This window comes from Danio rerio, chromosome 17, assembly GCF_049306965.1.
Source record: "Danio rerio strain Tuebingen ecotype United States chromosome 17, GRCz12tu, whole genome shotgun sequence".
Lineage (NCBI taxonomy): Eukaryota > Metazoa > Chordata > Actinopteri > Cypriniformes > Danionidae > Danio > Danio rerio.
Window position 1 is genome coordinate 2377828 of NC_133192.1, and position 18166 is coordinate 2395993.

Sequence of the window (18166 nt, forward strand, 5' to 3'; positions counted from 1 at the left end):
AGAGACAGAGCGAGAGACAGAGCGCACGCACGCACGCGCGCGCGCGCGCGAGAGAGAGAGAGAGAGAAATGGAGTAGGCTACTTTCATTCTCTCGATCTCAGTGAAATAGGGGCTATTTTTGTATTTGTCAGTGAAAGACTGATCCAGCAAACACACACAGTGAAATTGTGCACAGTTTATGAGTTTTAAGTAGTTAAAGCGCTGTAAATACTCGCGCGATCGCCTCCCTCGCGACAGAGCACATATGAGGTAAATGACGTCAGTAATAACCGGTTATGATTATTACTGAACCGATACCGACCTGTCCGCATCGCAGTGCACCGAAAAAACGGTTATTTTTGACACCCCTAATATATATATATATATATATATATATATATATATATATATATATATATATATATATATATATATATATATATATATATATATATGAGCAATTTCACAGCAGTGCAATATGACTGTATATCGGCGCTGGTGGGAGGCGTGGTGCGTTGGCCCTCCAGTGACGATATACAGCTACATCACACTGCTATGAGTGGGATATTGTGTTTATACAACAGCTCAGTATAAAACAGAAAATCAACCACAGAGGGTCTCAAAAACCTATTTGAAAGAGGAACTACTTTCCTCCGCCATTCATTCACATCTGCAGCTGACATCAGAACAGCAGAAGCCGTTACTCATTCAATAACATCACTGTAGAGCTAGTGTTTGAATGATTTTCTAGCGTAATGTCTCTAAAGTGAAGACAAAACAGCTGATTTTGCTCACATTTTAAGATTATAAGGCTGAACAGCATGAAATGCTATCAGTCTACAGAGATTTTCCAGTATTTCTCTGTTGCATTCGGAAGATCACAATAATTAACCCAAAAAAGCCGGAGCAAAGCAAACACTAGCAGATTATTGTGGTATAAAAACAGCACTACAACATACAATAGAGAGAGATCGACTTAGAATGTCACTTACCTGCTTTAGAATGATTTGATCAGCTGTAAGCTGTAAGTAAGGACGATCTGTGACAAATATATATATATATATATATATATATATATATATATATATATATATATATATATATATTGTAGCGAGGCAGAGGGAAAACAGCGGCACAACATGTTGAGTTTACAGACAAGTCCCCGGAGGGGTGCTTTATTTACAAAGTGTGCGTTGTGTAAAAGGTGCTCTTCTTCAAGGTGAGGTGCTCTGGTGCTCCGGGAAGTAGGTGAAGGACAGTGAGTAGTCGGGTGAAGGATCGTCACGAGCTGGAGTCCGCTACGGAGAGACAAAGAGACAAGCATTAGCACAGGGAGTCATAGACAGAATGAAGCTCATCTTCTCCTGGCGTAGGTTGGGCTTATATGTCTCTCCGCTTGATGCCGTCCAGCTGTGAGCGATCCTGGCTTGATGATGGTCCAGCTGGGTGAAATTAGCGACCAGGGCGACGTGGCATGTAATCGCTCGCTACATTCCCCCCCCCTTAGCGTCGTCCTGGTCCTGGGTGTCCTGCGGAGAAAAGGTAGAGTATTGAGAGGGGGGGTAGAATGTTTTGACAGACCTGCCCATCCTGACCATAGCCTTGAGAGCCCGTCGGCGTTTCCGTGGGAGGCCCCGGCTCGATGTTGAACTGTGAAGTTATAATCCTGGAGCGACAGGAACCATCTGGTGACTCGAGCGTTGTTATTTTTCGCTGTTGACATCCATTGAAGTGGAGCGTGGTCGGTCACCAGGGTGAATCTTCTGCCAAGGAGATAATACCTGAGCTCCAGGATTGCCCACTTGATCGCCAGGGCCTCTTTTTCTACCGTTGCGTACCGGGTCTCTGCAGGGGTAAGCTTCCGACTCACGTACATGATGGGATGTTCTTCATCGCCGTGGACCTGGGAGAGGACCGCGCCCAGGCCCAAGTCGGAAGCGTCTGTCTGTAGAATGAAGGGGCAGCCAAAGTCAGGTGCGTGCAGTACCGGTGAGGATGTCAGTGCCGTCTTCAGGGCTTGGAATGCGCCATCTGCTTCTCTGTTCCATTGTATCCTCTCTGGCTGCCCCTTTCTGGTCAGGTCTGTCAAAGGGCTGGCTATGGATGAGAAATTGGGAATGAAACATCTATAGTAGCCCGCTAACCCCAGAAATGCACGTACCTGGGTCTTTGTGGTGGGTTGTGGAGTTTCTTGTAGTGCTCTGACCATAGACTGTAAAATATATGGACGTAGTATCCGTGACGTCACCCATAGGTTTCTGAAGAGCGCAAAAGAAGCCACAAGTAGGCGCGGCCAACCGTCGCCATTTTGGTCACGCGTCATCACACCCACGGCGGGATACCAAACAAGGGCAAAGAGGCGGAGAGTGAGCGGAGCTACAGACACCTGCTAGCATTTAGCTTGGACCTGGTTCTGACACACTTTTACTTTGGGAGAACGCTTAATACTTTATCACTTGTGACTCGTTTGTATTCTGACCACTTGTGCTTGGTTGTATACTATATCAATAAAGTGTTTAGACTTTTAAAAACACTGCTGTAATACATTGAGCCACTAAACATTGTTCTTATGACGTTTTTAAACGGGAGGAAAACGGGAATTACTTCCAAACACTTCAGATATAGTCTGTGTTAGTTAATGTAAGACTATTGATAAAATCCAGCATAACACTGTATCACAACGCTTCAGATGACTGTTCTAGAGCCTACAGCTAATTAATCTGACAGATTCTGGAGTGCATTATAGCTCTAAATATAAATATAAACGATAAAGGATCTTAAATAAAACAAATACATGTATAGAGATGGTATATAAGTATATAACTTTACTCACATGGGAAACGGAGGCCACGTGAATGGTTTGTGAGCACAATTAAGTGCCCTCAGCATGGCATGCCATCTAATAATTGTGGGAAACAAGTCCAAAAGGCAGTTGACTGTGTAAAGCCACATAAAACATCACAGAAATATGATAAATATGCCGAGTTCAGTGGATAATCTGCAGGATTCAGCTGAGGTGACGTGACGGCGACCAGCGAGACCTAACTGTCACTCAAGTGACAACTCCCTTAATTATGCAAACTTAATATAACTTAATATAAAGGAAACGGATGAGTTATAAAAAAATTCACCCCCCTCACAGTTGTCATGAAGGGTAATATTAGCTGTATTAACCAAAACCTTTTTTTGTACCAGGCTGTAAACACCTTTTTTTCTGCTGTAAAGTTGGCCATTCTAACAGTGGGCTCAATTGAAATTTGCTCTGTTTTGGAGCCAGGAGCGGCCAGGACTAGCGGAATTTCGGATGAATTGCAGTTTTAGTTACTTCCGTATTGGCTTCCTGAGGGAGAGCGGGAGGTTGCCGCTTGGCTCTGACCTTGTTCTGTTGTGGCTGTATGAGACCTCTACCGATGTGGAAACCGAGGTATTTGGCTTCTGCTAGACCCAGGTGGCATTTCTTGGGATTAGCTGTGAGCCCAGCCCTACGAAGATCAAGGAGCACCCTCCGTAACCGGGATAGATGTTCTTCCCATGACTCGGAGTGGACGATAAGGTCGTCGAGGTATGCTGCTGCATACGGCTGGTGGGGTCTCAGCAGGATATCCATCATTCGCTGGAATGTTGCTGGAGCCCCGTGGAGCCCGAAGGGAAGAACCCGGTATTGCCAGTGCCCACCGGGAGTGGAGAAGGCGGTTTTCTCCTTGGCGCTTTCACTTAGTGGTAATTGCCAGTAGCCTTTGGTGAGGTCGATCGTGGATATGAATCGGGCTCCACCCAGCCGATCCAGCAGCTCGTCCACCCGAGGCATGGGGTACCCGTCGAATTTGGAAATTTCATTCAGCTTCCTGAAGTCATTGCAGAAACGGAGGGTGCCGTCGGGTTTGGGGACCATCACTATGGGGCTGGACCACGGGCTACGAGATGGTTCGATGATTCCCAATTTCCTCATCTTTTGGATCTCCTCGTTGATAGCCAGCCGGCGAGCTTCTGGTACTCGATAAGGCCTCTGCCGGACGATGGTGCCAGGTGGGGTGATGATTTCGTGCTGGATGATGGTGGTTCGGCCCGGTTTCTCTGAGAACACATCCCTGAACTGACCGACCAAGGCTTGCAGCTCCGCCTTCTGATTCGGTGAGAGTTGCTCACCTATATGGACAACGGGAGAAGTTTCTTCTGAGAAGGCAACTAGATGACCTGGAGCTGCAACCCATTTCTTCATCAAATTGATATGGTAAAGTTGTTCTTCTCTTCTTCGTCCCGGCTGACGGACTCGATAGTTTACTGGCCCTACCCTTTCTACCACTGTATATGGCCCCTTCCAGGATGCCAAAAACTTCGAGGTGGTGGTAGGTATCAGGATCATTACCTTGTCCCCTGGATGGAACTCTCTGGGTTGGGCGGGCCGGTTATATAATCTCTGTTGGGCGCGCTGGGCTTCGGTCAGATGTTGTTTGACGATGGGCATGACTTTTTCTATTCGTCCTCTCATGTCCCGCACGTGCTCAATCACTGACCGTTGTGGGGCTGGCTCTTGTTCCCAAGCTTGACGAGCCACGTCCAATAGCCCTCGTGGTTGGCGGCCGAACAGCAATTCAAAGGGTGTGAAACCTGTAGATCCTTGGGGAACTTCTCTGATACCGAAAAGCACATACGGGATCATGAGGTCCCAGTCGCGCCCATCCTCTGCCACCACCCTGCGGAGCATCTGCTTCAGCGTCTTATTAAAGCGCTCCACCAAGCCATCAGTCTGCGGATGATAAACAGAAGTTTTTATTTGCTTTACCTTTAGGAGGCGGCAGAGGTCTGCCATCAACCGGGACATGAATGGGGTGCCCTGGTCGGTCAGTATCTCTGCTGGTATTCCTACTCGGCTGCATAATAAAAACAGCTCCTTAGCGATTGCCGATGACGTGGCTTTTCTCAGAGGGATCGCTTCTGGATATCTGGTGGCGTAGTCGAGGATGACAAGGATGTGTTCATGTCCCCGGGCCGACTTCGGCAAAGGCCCTATCAAGTCCATGCCAATGCGGTTGAAGGGCACCTCAATGATGGGTAATGGTATCAGAGGGCTGGGGGGTGGTCGTTGGGGAGACGTTCTTTGGCAGATGTCGCATGCCTGACAATACCTCTTGACTTCTCCATCCAACCCGGGCCAGTGGAAACGATCTCTGATCCTTTTGATCGTGTTGGCTGCTCCTAGATGTCCTGCCATCGGGTGAGTATGTGCCAGTTCCAGAACCGTCTCCCTTTTGGTCCTCGGGACGACCAATAGCGTCTTCGTTTCCCCCCGCCTCTCTGCGACACAGTACAGCAGACCATTTTGTACAATAAAATGTGGGAGGGGGTGAGGGCTGGGAAACCGTTCGTTACCGTCTATGATCCGGACTTGTGGCCAGCAGTGCTTCAACGTTTCGTCTTCACGCTGTGCTCTTCCGAAATCGCCACCTGCGGTAATCTGTTGGAAAAGATCATAGTACAGGTTAGCCGATGATGACTCACCCCCTCTGTCGCTCTCGGTGGCCATCAGCGCTGGTTGGCGGTCCCGTTGAGCCCGTCCCTTGCTGTTCTTCTTCGAACGAGCCGATCGAGCCTGATGGTGGGTGAGGAGATCATCGAACCCCGGCCAGTCTCTGCCCAGAAGAAGGGGTACTGGAAGATCTGGAACCACTCCTACTTCGATGAGCCAGCTTCCCGACTTCGTCGCTATGGTGACTCTTTGGGAGGGTACGTGGCGGGTATCACCGTGTACGCATGTAATCGGGATTCGACCTTTCCCTTCTTGATGGGATTTTAATGTGTTTGGGTGGACCAGTGTTATTGCACTTCCTGTATCCAGTGTGGCCGTCTGCGTTTTCCCGTCTAAGCATACTTTTCGGGTGGGAGCTTCGGGAGGGACGTTGCGATGTACCACGCACCCTGCCCTCCAGGCCGGGGTCGAGAGTGATGTTGGCTCTGTGGGCATCGGCTCGTCGACTGGGCTGGGGACCGCCGGTCTGCTGCCTGGTCGTGCTGTGCCCTCCACCGGTCGCCATGGCGCATTTACCCTCCGGGGTGGCAGAGCTGCTCTCTCCCCAGTCTCCCGGGCCACGTGAGCTTCTGCCAGCTCCACCGCCTCCACCAAAGCGGCCAGCGAGTCGGGGTTCCTCATGCTGGTAAGTGTGCGGAGCCGTCTGGGTAGCGCCCTCATCATCTTTTCAATGACCACTTTCTCAGCGACCTGGACTGCGGTTGGATCTCCCCCTAGCAACCAGTAGGCCTCCGTCGGTCAGTGTTGACCATGGATGACGTATCCTAGCTCTTATATTGGGGCATGACTGATTGTCTAAGACAGCGTCGTTGGTGGCTGAAGAGACCAATACGGGAGAGGCATTTTTTACCACAGCAGTCGCATTGATAGGTGGCTCCCTGGCTGACGCTCTGCACCTTTCGGTGAACTCGCTTGTCCTCTGACGCACGCATCATGTTCTTCTCACCTGACTTGAGCTGTTTGGTCAGGGTGGACCTCCATTTCAGGCGGTCTGCTGCGAGGTCTTCCCAGGACTTGGTGTTTATGTCAAGGGCCTTCATGTCCCTCTTCACAACATCTTTAAATCTCAGAAATGGGCGTCCTGTTGTTCTCTTCCCAGATGAGAGTTCTCCGTAAAGGATATCCTTTGGGATTCTCCCATCCTCCATACGGCACACATGGCCAAGCCAGCGCAGGCGACGTTGTCGGAGCATGGTATACATGCTGGGAAGGCCGGCTCGAGTCAAGACTTTGACGTTGGAGACTTTGTCCTGCCAGGTAATGCCCAGAATGCGACGCAGACCTCTTAGGTGGAAGGTGTTCAGTCTCCTCTCCTGTCTTGCATAGGTGGTCCATGTCTCACTCCCATACAGCAGAGTGCTGATGACGCAAGCATTGTACACTGCCATCTTTGTTGCAGTTGTCAGCCTATGGTTTGTCCACACTCGGGTTGTCAGGCGGGCTAGAGTAGAGGCTGCCTTCCCGATCCTTCTGTCAAGTTCAGCATCCAGGGAGAGGTTGTCGGTGATGGTGGAGCCCAAGTACGTGAACTGGTGGATGACATCGAGCTGGTAATCATCTACTGTGATGGTTGGTGGAGTGGCAGTGTCCTGGCTCAAGACATTTGTTTTTTTCAAACTGATGGTCAGCCCAAAGTCTTTGCAGGCCATGGAAAAACGGGTCATCAGCGACTGTAGTTCTTCCTGGGTGTGTGTGGTGACTGCAGCGTCGTCAGCAAAAAGCATGTCTCTAATCAGTGTCTCGCGTACCTTTGTCTTGGCTTTCAGGCGAGAAAGATTAAATAGCTTGCCATCTGACCTGGTGCGGAGGTAGATTCCTTCCGTTACTGAACCAAAGGCATGCCTTAGGAGCAGGGCAAAGAAGATTCCGAACAGTGTGGGGGCAAGAACGCAGCCTTGCTTGACGCCACTGCTTATACTGAAAGGCTCAGAGCAACTGCCGTTGAACTGGATTGTTCCCTTCATATCTGTGTGGAAAGATTCAATCAAACTCTGCAGTTTTGGTGGGCAGCCAATCTTGGGGAGGATTTTAAAAAGTCCGTCTCTACTGACCAGGTCAAAGGCTTTGGTGAGGTCAATAAAGGAGATGTATAGGGGCATCTGCTGTTCTCTACACTTCTCCTGCAGTTGTCTGAGGGAGAAAATCATGTCTACCGTTGACCGTTCGGCGCGAAAACCACACTGTGACTCCGGGTAAACACGTTCAGCCAGCTTCTGCAGTCGGGCCAAGATGACCTTAGCAAATACTTTTCCAACGATGCTAAGAAGGGAGATGCCTCTGTAGTTGTTGCAATCACTTCTCTCACCCTTATTTTTGTAGAGGGTGATGATCTTAGCATCCCTCATATCCTGCGGTACGGCCCCTTCTTTCCAACACTGACAGAGGGCTTTGTGAAGAGGGTGCAGTAGGGAATCCTTGCACTGTTTCAGCAAGTCTGGAGGAATCCCGTCGCTGCCAGGGGCTTTGCCTGAGGCCAGTTTATCGATAGCCTTTCTGAGCTCTTCTGCTGTTGGCTCCTCGTCAAGTTCTTCCATGGTTGGCAGGCATTTAATGACGTCTAGTGCTGCGGAGGACACCGTGTTCTGTCTAGAGTAGAGGTCGGAGTAGTGTTCCACCCATCTCTCCATCTGTTGTTGCTTGTCGAAGATTATTTCCCCAGTAGATGACTTAAGGGGTGCCGTTTTGCACTGGGTGGGGCCTAGCGCTTTCTTAATGCCGTCGTACATGCCTCTTATGTTCCCCGCTATGGCTGCTTTCTGGATGTCGTTGCTGAGCTCTTGCCAATACTCGTTTGCGCAATATCTGGCAATGTGTTGAGCCTTGCTCCTAGTTGATCTGAGAATTTGAAGGTTCTTCTGAGTTGGTGACCGCTTGTATTCTGTCAGGGCCGCACGCTTGGCTTCTATGCATGGGATCATCGTAGAGGCCTTTGCTTCAAACCAGTCATGCGTCTTTGTGGTCCTCTTTCCAAAAGTTGCCAGGGCAGTGCGTTGCATTGTGTTTCGTAGTGATTCCCACATTTCCAGGGCAGAATCACCTGTCTGTGCGGTGTCAAGTTCTTTCACAAGGGTTTCTGCAAATTTCTGCGTCAGATCAGGCTGCGACATCCTGCTGACGTTGATGCGAGGATTCCCTTGTTTCCTTAAACGGTGAAACCTTTTTGGGTTTAACCTGATCTTGCAGCACACTAAGGAGTGGTCTGTGTCGCAATCAGCACTGTGATAAGAGCGTACGTGCAGGACGCAGTTGATAGCTGAGCGGCGAACTAAGATGAGGTCCAGCTGGTGCCAGTGTTTTGACCGCGGATGCCGCCAGGAGACTTTATGCTGGGGCTTGGTCTGGAAGTATGAGTTGGCGATGCACAGGTTGTGAAAAGCGCAAAGCTCGAGCAGGCGTTGGCCGTTCTCGTTCATTTTTCCAATGCCAAATTTGCCTAGGCACGAGGGCCATGATTCGTGGTTTGCACCCACTCTGGCATTGAAATCGCCCAGAAGTACAAGTTGTTCCTTATCAGGGATGTTGTTAATGACAGATGTTAGGTTCCCATAAAACTTATCTTTAGACAGATTCTGGAGTGCATTATAGCTCTAAATATAAATATAAACGATAAAGGATCTTAAATAAAACAAATACATGTATAGAGATGGTATATAAGTATATAACTTTACTCACATGGGAAACGGAGGCCACGTGAATGGTTTGTGAGCACAATTAAGTGCCCTCAGCATGGCATGCCATCTAATAATTGTGGGAAACAAGTCCAAAAGGCAGTTGACTGTGTAAAGCCACATAAAACATCACAGAAATATGATAAATATGCCGAGTTCAGTGGATAATCTGCAGGATTCAGCTGAGGTGACGTGACGGCGACCAGCGAGACCTAACTGTCACTCAAGTGACAACTCCCTTAATTATGCAAACTTAATATAACTTAATATAAAGGAAACGGATGAGTTATAAAAAAATTCACCCCCCTCACAGTTGTCATGAAGGGTAATATTAGCTGTATTAACCAAAACCTTTTTTTGTACCAGGCTGTAAACACCTTTTTTTCTGCTGTAAAGTTGGCCATTCTAACAGTGGGCTCAATTGAAATTTGCTCTGTTTTGGAGCCAGGAGCGGCCAGGACTAGCGGAATTTCGGATGAATTGCAGTTTTAGTTACTTCCGTATTGGCTTCCTGAGGGAGAGCGGGAGGTTGCCGCTTGGCTCTGACCTTGTTTCTGCAAATTTCTGCGTCAGATCAGGCTGCGACATCCTGCTGACGTTGATGCGAGGATTCCCTTGTTTCCTTAAACGGTGAAACCTTTTTGGGTTTAACCTGATCTTGCAGCACACTAAGGAGTGGTCTGTGTCGCAATCAGCACTGTGATAAGAGCGTACGTGCAGGACGCAGTTGATAGCTGAGCGGCGAACTAAGATGAGGTCCAGCTGGTGCCAGTGTTTTGACCGCGGATGCCGCCAGGAGACTTTATGCTGGGGCTTGGTCTGGAAGTATGAGTTGGCGATGCACAGGTTGTGAAAAGCGCAAAGCTCGAGCAGGCGTTGGCCGTTCTCGTTCATTTTTCCAATGCCAAATTTGCCTAGGCACGAGGGCCATGATTCGTGGTTTGCACCCACTCTGGCATTGAAATCGCCCAGAAGTACAAGTTGTTCCTTATCAGGGATGTTGTTAATGACAGATGTTAGGTTCCCATAAAACTTATCTTTAGTTTCCAGTGTTGCGTTCAGAGTTGGAGCGTACACGCTGACAAGAGTGAGAGGGCCTGTGGTGGTGTTGAGGCGGAGGGTAAGAAGTCGTTCTGTACCATTTCTGCCTGGTTCTACCATGCTCAGTAAGTTGTTCTTCACAGCAAAAGCCACGCCATGCTGTCTGGGCTCGTCTGGGGCCCTTCCCTGCCAGTAGAAGGTGTAGTCTTTTTCTTTTAGAGTTCCTGAGTCTGCTAGTCGTGTTTCCTGTAGAGCAGCGATGTCTACGTTTAGCCTCAGTAGTTCGTTGTTAATGACAGCTGTTTTTCGTGAGTCGTCAATGCCCCGTAAGTCCTCGGAGAGGCCCGTAAGCATTGTACGGACATTCCAGCATCCCAGTTTTAGAGCTGGTCTCTTTCTCTGTGTTATTTTATTGTCTGGTGCGATGGTTGCAGTCTGCTGTTCGAAATGCTCCTATTCCCCATGCACCCAATGAGGAAAGCAGACTGTGGCGGGGCAGTACCTAATTGACTGGGGGCTGCCCAGCTTGAGGCGGGCGGTAACTGTCCAGTGGGACCCGAAGATCCCTCCCACCGTCGGGAGCAGTCCCTGGCGCCTTGCTCTACGCCAACCGAGCTGTGGCTTATAACCGGTAAACTACTGCTCCCCGTGTTGTATCCACGCCAGAGTGCTAGCGAGGCTGGAGTGTCATCTCCAGGGTGTGCGAGATCGGATACTAGCCAGGGCAATGTATTATGGAGGACAGGCTGTTGCCCATGTAGCGGGTCCCCCCTCTCCACGTTGTCGACAAATCCAAAGGAACAGCAGGGCTGCTACAGTTTGGTATCGGCGCCGTCGCAGGAGTTGCCAGAGTGAGGCTGCAAACAGCGTTAAACTGCCTTAGGGACTCCGACTCCGGATTTTTCCTCGAGGTTTACTCCTGAAGCCTTTTCCATGAATGGATATAGCCGCAAGGCAGCGGAGGTTTGAAAACAGGGTTGCCTTCCCCTAGATGATCTGCCTTCCCAGGCTAACGAATATCATCTCCCCGAAGCAACTGGTTGTAAGGCGCCAGTGACCCGCCTGCGCCCCTTCTCCTGTCAGTGAAAACAGTTCCGCCGGGTTTGGTAGCTAAACCACACTTGAAGGCCAGGAGCTGGACTTGGTTGTCAGAGGCTATTTGAGACGCACGCCGTATAGGGGTACTTTATAGATAGTGGGAGCTTATCCCCATTACCGCCCCCGGCTATGACAACCTTGGAACCATAATCTTCCCAATCTGGATAAGTTGGCTGCTTGGGTCCGTACCGGCTGTTTGTCATCATATATCCACTGAGAAAATTGTTGTGCTGCGCTTATGTTGGAGAGTCCCATTCTGGCGAGTATCTCCTTCTTCAATGCTTTATAGTCATCGTTTTTCGGTGTCTCTAATGCGAAATAAGCTCTTTGAGCTTCTCCAGTCAGAAATGGGGCCAACATCCTCGCCCAACTTTCCTTCGACCATCTCTCTCTTTCCGCGATTACCTCAAAGGTGTGCAGGTAAGCATCAATATCGTCCAGGCCGCTGAGTTTTGTGATAAATTTATGAGCGCTCACCTCAGAAAACTGGCTGGAACCGGCCGCTTGGCGGAGCTGTTGTTCCATACGGTCTTGTCTGGCGGTGAGTTGTTCAGTTATCACTTGTTGTCTTCTTGAGATTTCCGCTAGATGGCGTACTACCTCTTCGATCGACATGACTCAGGAGGGGATGACAGCCGAGTAAGAGAGCGTGAGTGAGAGAGAGAGAGCGGATGCCTGTCTGTAAACAGAAGAAAAAAACAGAGAAAATTCAGTGGTTACTTCTTCTTACTGGTAAGTGCTGAATTTTTTCCCCTCTGAAAAAGCGCGCATTCTCCACCAGTTGTAGCGAGGCAGAGGGAAAACAGCGGCACAACATGTTGAGTTTACAGACAAGTCCCCGGAGGGGTGCTTTATTTACAAAGTGTGCGTTGTGTAAAAGGTGCTCTTCTTCAAGGTGAGGTGCTCTGGTGCTCCGGGAAGTAGGTGAAGGACAGTGAGTAGTCGGGTGAAGGATCATCACGAGCTGGAGTCCGCTACGGAGAGACAAAGAGACAAGCATTAGCACAGGGAGTCATAGACAGAATGAAGCTCATCTTCTCCTGGCGTAGGTTGGGCTTATATGTCTCTCCGCTTGATGCCGTCCAGCTGTGAGCGATCCTGGCTTGATGATGGTCCAGCTGGGTGAAATTAGCGACCAGGGCGACGTGGCATGTAATCGCTCGCTACAATATATATATATATATGATACAAAAATTTCACAAGAAGGCTAATAATAATTTTGATTTGCTCATAATAATAAGATTTGCTTTTTAACAACAATGTAAAATCTTTATATAATCATTATATTGTCTTAAGATGACAATAATATCACAAGAAAACATATTTATCCTCTTAGTTAGGGCTGCAGGCTTTTGTGAAAATTTTGCCATCAGAAAAGTTTTGTTATAATGGTAGTGTATACAATATAAATATCACAGACATATGTAAAATAAATTACATTCATTTTATGCTTTGGTTATTTAAAAAATTGACCAATCAGATGGGGCCGTACTATCTTTAGCCCCGCCCCTCAAGTAATTGCTGTTCTGTTATTGGCTGGAACGGCTCAAAGAGCTGAAAATATACAGTAGTGTGTGGAGTTGAAATGAGTGAAGAAAATAACAACAGCCAATCAGAGTCAGAATATCTGCTGAGGTTTTCACTTACAGTGTTTAAAAGTCAAAATCAGGGGTCACCAAACTTGTTCCTGGAGGGCCCCCCGGTGTCCTGCAGATTTTCGCTCCAACCCTAATCAAACACACCTGAGCAAGCTAATCAAGGTCTTACTAGGTATACTTGAAACATCCAGGCTGGTATGTTGAGGCAAGTTGGAGCTAAACCCTAGAGGGACACCGGCCCTCCAGGACCGAGATTGGTGACCCCTGTTTGCACATTGACACAGTTTTTTGTCTGAATTAGAATTAATTAGATCTGAAACATATATTTGACCTGTTTATTTTAATATCAGTAAATACTGCTATAAAAATAACATTTTTCTAGGGAAATGTAATGTCTTAATAAATATCATCGCAATACTCATCAACAATATGGCATATTTTTCCAGTATCGTGCAGCCCCGATTGACAAGTAATGGCACATATAAGAAAACGTGCCCTAGTACATTATTTGAGATTGTCAAAAGTGTACACGGCGCCCTCTAGTAGATTTGTGAAAGCAAAAGCTACAAACACATGTAAGTCTACATGCAGTTGAAGTCAGAATTATTAGCCCCCCAGAATTAATAGACTGCTTGTTTATTTTTTTTCCCCCCAATTTTTGTTTAATGGAGAACAGATTATTTCAGCACATTTCTAAACATAATAGCTTTATTAAATAATTTCTAATGATTGATTTATTTTATTTTTATTATGATGACAGTACATAACATTTTACTAGATATTTTTAAGACAGTTCTATACAGCTTATAGTGACATTTAAAGGCTTAACTAGGTTAATTAGGTTAACTAGGCAGGTTAGGGTAATTAGGCAAGTTATTGTATAATGATGGTTTGTTCTGTAGACTATCAAGAAAAAATATAGCTTAAAGGGGCTAATAATGTTGTCCCTAAAATGCTGTTAAAAAAATTAAAAACTGCTTTTATTCTAGCAGAAATAAAACAAATAAAACTTTCTCCAGAAGAAAAAATATTATCAGACATACTGTAAAATTTTCCTTGCTCTGTTAAACATCATTTGGAAAATATTTTAAAAAGAAGAAAAAAACATAAAGGGGGCGAATAATTCTGACTTTAACTGTATTTCTAGGTTCTCAAAAATGTATCCCTGGGCACATTTCTGCAATGAGCCTGGATTGCTGAAATCAATCTCTCAGTCACAACAAACTGAGCTGAAGAGAACATTGAATTCTGTGCCAGAGACTTTTGTTTGTCTTGACTGTGGTATAAACACTCTTTTGTCCACATTTAATCCCCGATGGGCTGATGGCACAGATTCCAGCAGATCGTGTTAAATCAGCAGATCAGACACAGCAGCTGTTGGATAGGAAAGATTCTGCTCTCTTGTTGCATTTATTGAATCAGTCATATAGTAGAACATTTTGAAAAAGTATTATTAATGGATATTTTCTATGTCAACATATTGTAAATTGGGATTTAGTTGTGCAATGTAATGTTTTTTAGGATCAATATTTTATTTAAATGACGATACATACAGTTGAAGTCAGAATTATTAGCCCCCTTTTGATTTATTATTTTTTTTAAATATTTCCTAAATCATGTTTAACAGAGCAAGGAAATTTTCACAGTATGTCAGATAATATTTTTCCTTCTGGTGAAAATCTTATATGTTTTATTTCAGCTAGAATAAAAGCAGTTTTTAATTTTTTAAACACCATTTTAAGGACAAAATTATTAGCCCCTTTAAGCTATGCATTTTCTATAGCCTCCAGAGCAAACCATGGTTATACAATAACTTGCCTAATTACCCTAACCTGCCTAGTTAACCTAATTATCCTAGTTAAGCCTTTAAATGTCACTTTAAGCTGTATAGAAGTGTCTTGAAGAAGATCTAGTCTAATATTATGTACTGTCATGGCAAAGATAAAATAAATCAGTTATTAAAAAGAGTTATTAATTCTATTATTATTAGAAATGTGTTGAAAAAAATCTCTCCGTTAAACAGAAATTAGGGAAAAAATTAACAGGGGGGCTAATAATTCAGGGGGCCAATAATTCTTACTTCAACTGTACATCCATTTAAATTTATATACAAGCAAGCAGATTATTTTTTTCACATAATGTTGAATTTTCAGCATCGTTACTGCAGTGTCACATGACCCTTCAGAAATCAATATACTATGATGATTTGATGATTAAGTGCTGTTACCTCAAAGCTAGAAGGTTGCTGTTTCGAGCCTCGGCTGGGTCAGTGTTGGCATGGGTTAGCTCTGGGTGCTCCCTTTAGGCGCGATAGTGGAAACATGGCCATGGACTTCTTGAAGGCGCTGTATGACTGCAGATCAACCAACACGTCTTAATAAAGATGATTTCTGCTTGTTCAAGTCTCCTGGACTTGGTTCTCTGTTCTTCATCATTTTTTATTTCTCCATCATTTTTATTTAAAAAAATATAAATTCCACGCAAACATGGGGAGAACATGCAAACTCCACACAGAAATGACAACTGACCCAGCCAAGGCTTAAACCAGCTACCTTTTTGCTGTAAGGTGAACTTGCTACCAACTGCGCCACCATGCTGCCCTATATATATAAAGAAGAAAAATATATATATATAAAATATATATATATATATAAAAAAAAAAAATATATATATATATATATATATATATATATATATATATATATATATATATATATATATATAATATTTATAATATATATATATATATATATTTTTTTTTTTTGCATTTTTGTACATTCTGCATTGTGTAATAAATGTGAACAGCTCCAAAAATGAACCCAAAAGGCTTATATTTGGATGTAATATAAAAATGAACCTCATACACATAAGAAAAACTGGTATCTGAAAATTTTTCACTCAGAAATTGTCAGTAAAAACACACTGAATTAAACGTGTACTGTTGTAATATTTGCTTGTAAAACATTCTTTTTAGTATTTGTTATTGAAATCTTTGTAAAGTGCTATAAATATGTGTTTATATCTCAGTGTGTCTATATTTCTATGTGTGTGTGTGTGTGTGCTGGAGGCTCTTGTGTGTGTACTTTATGGGTGTGTTAATGCTATATCTCAAATTATTCACTTTAGTGATGATTAAAGGCTCTTTATAGGATGTGTAATTATAGCCGGATTTGTTCCATGAAAACTCTTGCTGAGGAAACTGAATCACTCAGCATCTCATGCCAAAACCTGCACCGAAATCATCTTACGGTAAAAAAACAGCTCAGATTGTCAGACGTATGTTAACCCTGCATGAAGAGAGGAGAGAAATGATCAGTTCAGACCTGCTGGAGTCAAAACCTGGACTCAAGAATGTCTTTACTCTCCTTTTTTTCCCTTTTAAATGAGGGTTTGTGATAGAGACTCTGACCTTCCTGCATTTTTTTAATGTGTTGCTCAATATGAGTGTGTGTGGTGGGAAATTATTCACTCCACCCAAACCAAATGTGACTCAGTTCCTCAAATGCAGGGCTGGGCTGCATGGCCACAGATATCATTTCGGGGCACAAAAACGACATGGAAATGGAATGGACATTGGTGACCCCTGTTTAAAGTTCACCCTAAAAATTTGACTTTATTGATAATCATAAGATTATAAAAAGAGATATGTGTTACTCCATTCTGGAGCAGACATCTATCAGAAAATCCAATCCATCAAACCATATTCATATCAGAAAAACAAAATATCGCAATGTCAGTATCATATTGTGTGTGTTTCTCTCCTCCTCAGGCTGTTTCCATCATGATGTCGATGAAGGCAGAGGGAGCCCAGCAGAAATGGGCTGCGGTGAGGGGTCGTCTAGGCTCGTCTCAGGACTCAGACGGCCCTCAGGAGGCCAACCTGGAGAATGCAGACGCTGAGCTGTGCATACGCCTGCTGCAGGTATCATGCCTCTCTATTAATCCAGCTGAGTCTGGAGCTTTCCAATAGCAGACTTTGTTACATAACAATAAAACAGACCTTCCAAACCATCTGAAGTCTTTCCAATCTGCAGTCTTTCTAGATGTCTTTTCACATTTTGTTCAAATTTAGCTTAGGATGACGTTTCCCTTTAAGGGGTTAATAATATTGACCTTAACATGAAAAGCTGCTTTTATTCTAGCCGAAACTAGATTCTTAAAGTTTGAGAACAAACTTTGAGGCTGGCTTGTGAAAGCCTGATAGTAATAGTTTATTTAGTTTAAACAATTTTAAAAAAGTATGAAAAGATAGATAGATAGATAGATAGATAGATAGATAGATAGATAGATAGATAGATAGATAGATAGATAGATAGATAGATAGATAGATAGATAGATAGATAGATAGATAGATAGATAGATAGATAGATAGATAGATGATGGAGGGATGGATGGATGGTGTGCTAGCATAAGTCAAACAAGCCAACCCCCGCTTCTCTACGATGTTCTGATACTGAGATATAGCTGCTGTTATATCGTTGCTAGGTTAGTCTGTTTTGTTGCTATGGAGTGGATTGACAGCTTAGACTGATGATGTATCAAAGCTTCTTGCCAGTATGAACAGTTAAAAGCAACACCCATGTCTCTATCACACTGCAGCATGACGATATCAATCTGAACCTCTATAATGGCAGTCTTTGGGACCGTTGCTAGGGTGCCGTATCTGGTTGTTAGGGGTGTGGCTAGAAAGTTAAAAGCTCATCAGTTATTGGTAGTTTGGTAGTCTGAGTTAAATGAGCCCAGTTAGAAGTCTGTGCGACAGTCTTTTGCAGTGGAAGTCTATGGGACAGTTTCCAGGGTCCCAAAAGTGGTTGCTAGGGTGTGGCCAGAAAGTAAAAAGCTCATCAGTTATTGGCAGTTAGGTAGTCTGAGTTAAATGAGCTCAGTTAGAAGCCTGTAGGACAGTCTGATGCAGAGTTATGAGGTCACAAAGTTTGGTCCAATTTTAAGTCAATGGGATTTTTCAGACGGTCCCGTTACGTTTTTCGGAAAACCAAAAGTCGGGTCAGTCAGAAAAGATATAGCAACCCGAGTCAGACCAGTTTGGAGGTCTGATGTGAGTTTGGTGGTCATAGCTTGAAAGCTCTAGGAGGAGATAGAGTTTAATTTTTAGTCTCAGAAGAAAAATAGGATAACAATAGTCTGGCTTGCTACACAAGCCAGCCTAATAAAACAAATCAGACTTTCTCCAGAAGAAAAAATATTATAGGAAATACTGTGAACAATTCCTGAATCTGTTCAACATCATTTGAGA

The 18166-nt window shown here is 45.0% G+C and overlaps 2 protein-coding genes and 1 long non-coding RNA gene across 3 annotated transcripts in view; 2 read left to right on the forward strand and 1 right to left on the reverse strand.

Moving 5' to 3' along the window:
- inf2 (inverted formin 2) overlaps positions 1-18166 on the forward strand; it is a 42849-nt gene that overhangs the window by 15174 nt on the left and 9509 nt on the right. Inside the window, exon 2 of the mRNA XM_021467252.2 lies at positions 16682-16834. Within this exon, the coding sequence (XP_021322927.1) occupies positions 16694-16834 (141 nt within the window). The 5' untranslated portion in view covers positions 16682-16693. The remainder of the gene's footprint in view (positions 1-16681; positions 16835-18166) is intronic.
- Positions 1-18166, forward strand: part of LOC141378500 (uncharacterized) — a 171226-nt gene that overhangs the window by 3281 nt on the left and 149779 nt on the right. The gene's annotated exons all lie outside the window — the stretch shown is intronic.
- Positions 1504-13015, reverse strand: LOC141378560 (uncharacterized). The gene is made up of 2 exons (XM_073928487.1): positions 11452-13015; positions 1504-6220 (listed from the first exon to the last, which is right to left on the reverse strand). The coding sequence occupies exons 1-2, from the start codon at positions 11927-11929 to the stop codon at positions 3270-3272; spliced, it is 3429 nt and encodes a 1142-aa protein (XP_073784588.1). The 5' UTR covers positions 11930-13015; the 3' UTR covers positions 1504-3269.

Coding starts and splice junctions, on each gene's coding strand:
- LOC141378560 (XM_073928487.1), bottom strand. CDS start 11,929: ATGTCGATCGAAGAGGTAGTACGCCATCTAGCGGAAATCTCAAGAAGA. Junction 6,221..11,451: donor GGGAAGATTATGGTTCCAAG/GTTGTCATAGCC, acceptor ACTGGTTGCTAG/GGGGAGATCCAACCGCAGTC.